At 35.8% G+C, this 8,927-nt stretch overlaps 1 protein-coding gene across 5 annotated transcripts in view; it reads right to left on the bottom strand.

Moving 5' to 3' along the window:
* Window positions 1-2,169: 2,169 nt before the first annotated feature.
* LOC119075656 (tyrosine-protein kinase Btk29A) overlaps window positions 2,170-8,927 on the bottom strand; it is a 35,431-nt gene continuing 28,673 nt past the window's right edge. For 4 of the 5 annotated variants that reach the window (XM_037182161.1, XM_037182162.1, XM_037182164.1 and 1 more), the window contains 10 exons: window positions 8,752-8,882; window positions 8,266-8,382; window positions 6,870-6,938; window positions 6,648-6,778; window positions 6,461-6,589; window positions 6,034-6,399; window positions 5,793-5,961; window positions 4,995-5,232; window positions 4,780-4,913; window positions 4,572-4,672 (listed from right to left, as the gene is read on the bottom strand). In XM_037182161.1, coding sequence (XP_037038056.1) covers window positions 4,574-4,672; window positions 4,780-4,913; window positions 4,995-5,232; window positions 5,793-5,961; window positions 6,034-6,399; window positions 6,461-6,589; window positions 6,648-6,778; window positions 6,870-6,938; window positions 8,266-8,382; window positions 8,752-8,882 — 1,583 coding nt within the window. In that variant the 3' untranslated portion in view covers window positions 4,572-4,573. Of the gene's footprint in view, window positions 4,673-4,779; window positions 4,914-4,994; window positions 5,233-5,792; window positions 5,962-6,033; window positions 6,400-6,460; window positions 6,590-6,647; window positions 6,779-6,869; window positions 6,939-8,265; window positions 8,383-8,751; window positions 8,883-8,927 lie in introns of all 5 variants that reach the window. The other variant, XM_037182160.1, reaches the window with a different exon arrangement.

Below are 8,927 nucleotides of genomic sequence, written 5' to 3'. Positions count from 1 at the left end.
AGTAATTTACTATTGTTTCAATCTGTAGAGAAATTTTAGAACAAAAGAAGTAAAAGATTTGGTAATCAATCGAATCAAGATTTAACCGACTCGAGCTGCATGGTAATCATTGTTAGAAGTAGATATACTTCAAATAGCCAAAATGTTGTAGAAGACACTTTTTGTGACCTATGCATAGCACACGGTGCGGTTGAATGAATTTTTACTGAGCATTTCGATGCACTTTTGATGTTTTTGGATATTATTAGTCAGCTCGGAGCCCTGAACAAGGTTCCACAAAATTTTTTGATTTTCACTCGTACCGTCGGTGACATTGGTGCATAGCCCATCCTGTCTACAGAGAGAGTGGTGGATAACTGGTTGTGGTTTCATTTCAATCGATAGTGCCTGAAATTCTAATAACAATTGTACAAAATTTTGGTACCGTAAGTGCAAGTGAAGCCGGCAGAGAACCGCTAAAGTTGAAAAAAACGTGATTTTGAAACAGTCATAGAGACGTGGATACTTGAGGGATGAAGCTAATAAATAGTTTTAGCAATAGAGCAACATTTCCTCTACCAATGACCAAAAAATTATTTTTGGAGACCAACTGGACCAACTGCATACAGTAGCTCAAAGTTTTTCCTTCATATTTGGTAAAATTTGCAGGTTTCAGAGGCACCTGAGACGCACTTATTAATTTTTCTTTGTAAATAAAATGGTTAATTCTGAAATTTTGGAAGTCTCAACTGTCCATCGACACCACACATGCAATGACCCATGCCAGCAGTGCCGATATGTTGGATGAATAAGTGAAATGTGTCCTTCTCCAGCGAAATTTTGTGCAGACAGGATGGGTTATGCACCAATGTCACCGACGGTACGGATGGAAATCAAAAAATTTTGTGGAACCTTGTTCAGGGCTCCGAGCTGACTATTAATATGCAAAAACACCAAAAGTGCATCGAAATGATCAATTAAAATTCATTCAACCGCACCGTGAGCATGTTTCATAGGTAGCGTTGTAAGACTATTATTATTAATCAGTCGTGATTGTTTAGTAGTAAACAGGGTCAACCTATGTATTACAGATAGGTCTAAGATGAGTCTAAGTTTTGCCGAGGAAAATAAACGTTTTCAAAAATTAACACACTCCAAGAACATGCGTTATTGGAGTGCGTTGATATTGTACAATTCCAATATCATGATTGCCTACTCTCTTCGTCTTGAATCAGGTGAAGATGTAGAAATTTCGACTTTCGCTCGCTGTAGCTTCCGAACCAGGTTCTGAAGAGAAGCCATTTTAACACGAATTGGCTCAGAATCAGTCCTATCTAGATGCATTGCGACAATACTCCGTACCCAAATTGCCTCGGGAGTCAAGGGTGGCCACGGATGCCGTTTCTATGAAACAACACAGCGGATCCAAAAACTGTATTTAGTTTCGTAGTACTAATACTGTCAACCAGAATATGAAAAAAAAATCAGAGATGGTGTCGCAACATATTTATAGTATGTTACGTCCCTCTTTGTAAATATTTGTTTAGGCAAGTGTGAGGTTTGCGGAAGGTGAGTGGAGTAATTTTATCGCATACGGTGTGTGTGTATTGTGCGCTATATACACGTCGTACATAAGAGTAAACCAATTTACCCTAGAGAGCTAAAGGTTTTGCAAGCAAAATTATATCACTAGAAAAATAGTAGTTTGCCTAATGCGATAAAATACCTCACTGATATAAGGCTGTAAGAGACTCGTACTAATACTTGCGCAAGCACTCGTATACGTACACGTCTCTTATATACAGTCTTATAGCAGTAATGTACTATTGTATCAAACCAACGCACTTCAAGCAAGATAAATCGATAATTGTGTTCAGCTGCAGAAAGTACTCTATTTAATATGAACATATTTTTACAGTGTTTTACAGTTGTGTTTGTGTGACACACTGTCAAATTTTTGTCCCTTAATTAAATTACTACTCATGCTTGAAGTGCGTTGATCAAACACTAGACGATAATGTAATCAAAAGAAGTAATAGATTTAATGATTAAAATCGCGATGAAAGGTTTTATCAGTTATAGAGACTTACGTTTCAAAAACTCACAGTCGAATATGCAGATCCACAGTATCAGGAAAATATCCTCACGCTGCGCTGTCGTTGTTTTATCGTAATTAAATGGGAAACAGCTTATTACTTTTCATATACACATTTATTTCATGTATATTTTTTTGTATATTTTTTGTATTATTATAAATGTATAAGACGGTAATCAAATGTTGTTGTTCATTTTCATGTTTCTCTTTCCTTCGTATTTTATTTTATTTTATTATTTATTTCATCTTGCTTATTCAGATTCATTATTTACATAGAAAAACCGTTTGTATCAATCGGAAAATTTTTCAAAAATCATATCCTGTAGTATGATGAGATATTTCGAGTGCTCTATTTTCATGTTTGTCTTTTTTACTTCTTCTTTTATGTTTCTATTTTGTGTATAATAATAATTCTATAAAATGTCTTTTCATAAATTGTTTAATGTATACATAATGGCTTTTGTATTTTAGCAGTGTGTATGATTTCCTAGTAAATTGATTCGGATGTTATTGGATGCGTTTCATGTGTTTGACCGAGAACCTGTGTGAATATCAGTCCCACATGGGGCCACAGTTTCGCACCTTTAAATTCTCAAAACCAAGAAATGTGGAACAAATGACTTACGTGTCAGCTAGTGATAATAATAGGGCATAGGTATGAAAATGAGACCTAATGACGGACACATGTGCACACAGGCTCTAGGTGTAATGTTTTGTTGTTTTAATAATTTTTTATTTTTTAAATTTGTTATTTTGTTGTTTAGTTTAATTACGGATTGTATTTGTATGTATAGAGATAATTCAAATTGTCTTTTTTAGTCTAGAAAAATTGGCCATTTTCCTTATATTTCTATTATTTGTTTAATACAAAACGAATGAGATTATTAATTTTCATATTTCAAATAAAAAAATTCCCTCCCGAAAAAACGAAAAACAAAAAATAAAATCAAACGAAAAACACTAATCAGTAGCTTTACTTAAAACGAGAACTTAAATTCTTCTTCTTCTTTTTAATTGATAAAAACATCACTGACTCAATTCTCAATTAAAATTTTCTTCAAAGAGATTTGTTATTCTTTTGTGTGGGAAATTGTTTTGAACTCTCAAATTTCCCATTCTTCAATGGATGGAAATCGAAAAAAAAAATCGCAAAATTTCATTCAGGCACTTTTCCATAAAACTGAAAAAGACTGAAAACGACACTATACTGCTAAGCAATAACTCTATTTAACTTCTTCCATTAGTTCCTTTTAGATTTTTGTTTGTCGGTCATAATGTTAGTACGTACACATTCTTTGTTAGATTGGAGCAGTGTTACTGTTGTGAAATAAAAATTGGAAATCATATTGAGGGGCTTGAGCGACATTACGTTATCCTACAAGGGTACGTCTAGCGTATACATTACAGCCGTCATCGTACAGAGTCAAAATCCTGCTCGGAACATTTTAGGTCAACCTGAATTTACCTGAAAACCGATCTGAACTGTTTCAGGCTGTCAGGCTGCACCTGTCTGGTCAGGTTGTCCAGGTTGTATTTATGAACATTTCTAGGTACACCTGAAGTCTGACCTAACATGTTTCACAAATTCAGGCTTAGGTCAGGTTTCTTCAGGTCATGTAGTCTTTTGACAGCAGTAGACCTATTCTGAGTTTTAGTCAAAATAATGGCGCCAAATCCAGTATGGAATTTCAAGGTCGAATTTTCAATTTAGCGGTCTGTCGGGCAGACAAGTCAGATTGCAATTTTTAACGTGTCATGATGGGCCTGGCTTCCTGTAGAAACTTTACTTTTACAGTTCATTCGTCATTTGGAACATGTGACCTCACATGTGACTAGATATGTGTGGGGTAATCATCACGGTCAAATCTTCGTTCTGTATCTGTTGAAACAAAATAAAAAGAAAAATCCAAACAAGTAATGCTTGCTCTTCCTGAATTTTCCGTTGATTTATTGCTGTCTGTCCTTAATCGTTTCCCTTTCTGAATTGATTATTGAAGAAGAACTCGATTTTCCTCCTCGGAAAGCATCGGAGTTCGGATAAAACCAGATTTTTGCAACAGTTACCACTGCCCCATGTATTGTCTGAGGTTAAATGTTGAACTCTGAATAAACTTTATTATTCGCATTCGTCTACTAATGACAACTTTATGAGCGGCGCTTTTGGGTAAAACATCTACAAAAAACTCGATTATTCAAATCATAAATGCGCTTCTTAGCGTCCACTACGTCTTGCAACGTATATGGAAAGAAAACGAAATGTAAGCGAAATTCTAATGCTTTTTACAAACAAAAACAACAAGCTCACGATACCTATAAGTCAATTCTTTTCAATTAGTAAATTTCATTAAAAATTATTTCAATTCTTTTCAATCGTATTACATTGATGATAAGGAGATGTGTGGATGTGTATGTGTGTGTCGTATATGCTGTGTGATTTTTTGATAAAAAAAATTCTAAATTTAAGTTTGGAAATTTGTTGGAATGTAAGAAACGGAATATTTAGTCAGTTAATCCTTGGGCAACCAGCGCTAGTTGATCCTTCAATATTCGAAAACCCGGCCGATCTTCGGGTCCATGCGCCCAACACTCCTTCATCACCTAAAGTCGAAAATTTTAGAATTTTAGGGAATCGTTTTGTGAATTACACGTCAATGAAAAAGTGCGTAGCTCAAAACCACGAACTGAGCAGCTGAACACAGACTTACATCGTAAATTTCCTTGGCACAAGCTTTAGGCCGTTCTAAAATAATGCCTCGCTGAACTCGTTCCACAACTTCAGTGTTCTTTAGGCGACCATAAGGCATTTTACCACAAGTGAACACCTCCCACATTAGAACACCTAAAAATGTCATGGATCCCAAGAGAAAAAGGTCACGCTGATCACTGAAGTTCAGTTCAAAAATTCAATCAAACCACTTACCGTATGCCCATACGTCACTTTTCGATGAGAATCGCGTGTAATTCAGTACTTCGGGTGGTGCCCATTTAATAGGAAATTTGGTGCCGCCAGACGAAGTGTACTGATCGTCAAGTACATACCTAGCTAAACCGAAATCGGCTACTTTGACCACATTTTCCGATCCAACCAGACAATTACGCGCCGCTAGATCTCGATGAATGTAGTTGTGTCGTTCGAGATATGACATTCCTTTGCATACCTGCGTAAATATACCACGGGTGTTAAAGTAAGAAACAACGGTTCAAACACAATCATCCACTATCTGAACATTTGAACCAAACGAATAATTCATCCGAAAATCAGACAATTCAACTAGAAGTTTGTTAATCTCTAGCTTGAGCCCCCACTGTCAGCTCCAGCTGTTGGTAATTTGAACAAACATTAGTATTCAAACGTCCAATTGGCAATTCAACAGAGGAAAGGCAATTCAACATGTGATTGGCAATTCAACAAGAGACTGCCAATTCGTCACACAAGACTGGCAATTGGATCAATGCAATTGTCAATTCAACGAGTGACTGGCAGTTCGTCAAGAGATTGGCAATTTGACACGAGATTGCAGTTCAACAAGAGATTGGCAACGAAACGAGAGATTGATAATGTTAGCAAAGATTGTCAACATAACTAGCTCCCAGTGCAGCTAGAGATTATGAACTCTTGAAAAACTTTCCGATTAGACAAGAGATGAACCAATTTGGTTTTGTCGGAATGAATGAATGAATGGATGTGTAAGGGTCTAATAACTTAGTAATTTCTTACCTGTATGCACATATCAAGTAACAATCCCATGTTTCCAATTAAGGACGTTTCGTGCCTTCGCAAATAATTTAAAAGAGATCCATGTTTCATGTATTCAGTAACTATATAAATTGGACGATGCTTTGAACAGACTCCATACAACTGAACCAAATTCTGATGCTGCAATTTCCTGCCAATTACAAATATTTCCTTCTTCAGTTCACATCCACGACACCACGACAAATCAAAAAATAATTCTTACGTCATGACTTTCGCTTCTTCGATGAAATCGTCCTCAGACATTGTTCCGCCTTTCATCATTTTCACCGCCGTGTCGATCGATCCACGCCATTTACCGCGACGAACAACGCCAAATTGGCCCGAACCCAATTCCTCGAGAAGCATCAGCTCAGACGGATGTATTTCCCATTTATCGTGCGATAGACCGGCCGTTGGTGGTACGGGCCGATCGCACGGTGACGATTTCAATCGGCAGGCCAGACCGCCGGAATTATGACGATGATAATTGATTAAATCGGGTATTGTTTCACAGCAATGTTTTTCGGATAAATAATATTCGGATCGATGGTTTTGTTTTATGTGGTAATGTTTGACGTGGGATTGTGGTCTGAATATGGAAGAATTTTATCAATAGAAATTTAGATCAGAATGCCACATTTATAACTTACACTTTGGTATGAAGCGATAGCGTGTAAAGACCTTTAGTAGAAGATTTCCTAACGACGAAACATCCTTCTTTGTCGCCTTGTTTTAGAAGTGACTCGGCACGTTGTCGTGACATATCACCAACATACCATCTAAGTAAAGAAAATTGTTTTAATACCGTGATGATTGAACAAGCGTTCCTCAACCTACTCATATCTATCTAATCCCAGAAATTCTTTTGCTTTCACATAGTTACTAGGAATGTAACCAATTGTTCCATGCTGATCTTTGACTTTCCACCAATGCTCCTGTGAATCATCAATGACTTCATACTCAGCATTCTGTTCGACAGCACCAGACAAGAAGCAAAATAAACGAAATTAATTGGATCTATCAGAACACAATGTCTTATAGTCGATGAAATGTTTTTACCTTTTCTAATGACAAATCGCCACCTTCAATAGCCTTAAACGGATATAAAGCAACGACTATTTTAACATCCTAAAAAAAATGAAATTTATTTGAGAAATATTCAGAAAAAAATGTTTTTTTTTGTTAAAACATTTGCCATAATAAGAATTGGTTAATTTGAGGTAATTATTGATGTTAACACCTTACAATGACATTAATTGGACTCTAATAAATTACATATATTGTACCTCATACTGTGATCAATTGTTTGGTATTCGTGATAATTTCTGGCACAGATAAAGATCTTACTGAGTGGACGTAATAAATTACGTAACCGAATTAAACAAAAGCCGAATTTTATTCGGTTACCATTATCGAGACATATGAATTTTTGTTTCAGCGGTTGAAATTATAATAAGGAAACGTTAATTTAACCAATCGTTATGATGTGTTGATTTCGATTTCTATTTGAATTGAGATCACTTCCGACAACAATATTTATCTCCGACATGGACAATAGTTCAAATCGAGATTGTAACATCCGAAAACCGATCGCATTAGACTGAGTATAGTTTGGAGTTTCGAAATTAATTATTTGTTTTTAGATTACTTCAAAAATTCAGTTCGTACGTTTCTAGTTTCAGCTGTTTTTACCAGCTGGTCTGTATTTCATCGGTTCATTGATATTATACTCATTTATACGAGTGAACGCGCGGTCTTTTTATATACGAACCAACTGGTGAAACAAAAAATGTCTACAGATTGTATCGAAAATGTAATCAATAAATAGGGTTACAAAAGGGGTTGTTGTCATGGGAAATATTTCCCTCTAGTTTTCAGTGGCCATTCAAAAAGAGTTACGGAAAGGAATCCATCGTGTTATCTAAAACTGTAACATCTGTTATCGATAACGACACCAAAAATAAATGTTGAGCTCACTGTCCCATTATATTGCAAAATGTGTTTCACAACAATTGAACGAAAAGAATTGGTAATATTTTAAGCAAAAAGAAGTAACAGATTGATTCTATCGCAATACGATTTCCCCTGTGTTCTGCAGTCCGAGACGATAGATCAAGGTTAGTTGACGGAAATTATTACAAATTGATTGATTTGTAAATAATAATATGAAGATTTGAAGAGACCTACAATCGCCGTCACTGAAATTTAGACAGGAATTTGCTTCAGCTGGTGTTCAGTTGGTATATCTGTGTAAAAACGTCGAAGCACTTTTGTTTCTATGAGTCAACCTGCTGAAAGCAAACTCATGTCTAAATTTCACTAATGTCGGCTGTATTTGCTCGGTTCATTAAACATACATTCAATCTCTTCAAATTCTACCAATTGATTTCACAGATAAGATTTACCAACTAAACGTCCCTGCGGTAATTATGTATTTCTTACTTCAAAAACTTACTTTTGACTTAGTAGTAGGAGTACCCGGCGTTGCTGTGCCGCCCGGCATTGTTGTATCAGTATTTGTGATGCCAGTACTTCCGTTTGTAATCGACGATTTGAACGTCGATACCAAAGACTGATGAGAAAAACCAAAATGAATCAAAATATAAATCAAACAGAAATTATGGTCAGCTAAAAATTAAAAGAATGAACTGAACACACACAAAACATGTCGTTAATATCAAAATGAAATTTGTTGTGAGAAAGTTTTTGCCGGGCTCGGGAGTTGGTTTATAACAGGTACCTGGATCTGAATGTACCAAACAATGTATAATAACTTGTGTGTAGACATGTTTAGGCATATTATATATGCATAGCATAGCACACATATATATACCACAATGAGACGGAATAAAAGATATGTGAGAACAATTTTTTCGGGTTGTTCTTTCATATTTTTTTCTGTTTTGTTTTTGATTCAAATAACAATAAATTGCTCAACTACCTGCTGTTGTGCTGTCGATGATGTAGGCGTTGTATTCCCTAAACTCCCAGAGCTATTTAATACTGTGGAATTTGTATTCGAATTCGGACTGGTGCTTCGTGTTGAATTTTGGGCGGGGGAACTTCCGGTACCTGAAACCATCCAAAAGAAATAAATTAAATTTCGTTTTTTAAATT

The sequence above is a fragment of the Bradysia coprophila genome, unplaced genomic scaffold (genome assembly GCF_014529535.1).
Source record: "Bradysia coprophila strain Holo2 unplaced genomic scaffold, BU_Bcop_v1 contig_232, whole genome shotgun sequence".
In the NCBI taxonomy this organism is placed as follows: domain Eukaryota; kingdom Metazoa; phylum Arthropoda; class Insecta; order Diptera; family Sciaridae; genus Bradysia; species Bradysia coprophila.
Note: the sequence above shows the minus strand (reverse complement) of the source record. Positions and strands in the feature narration are given on the sequence as shown.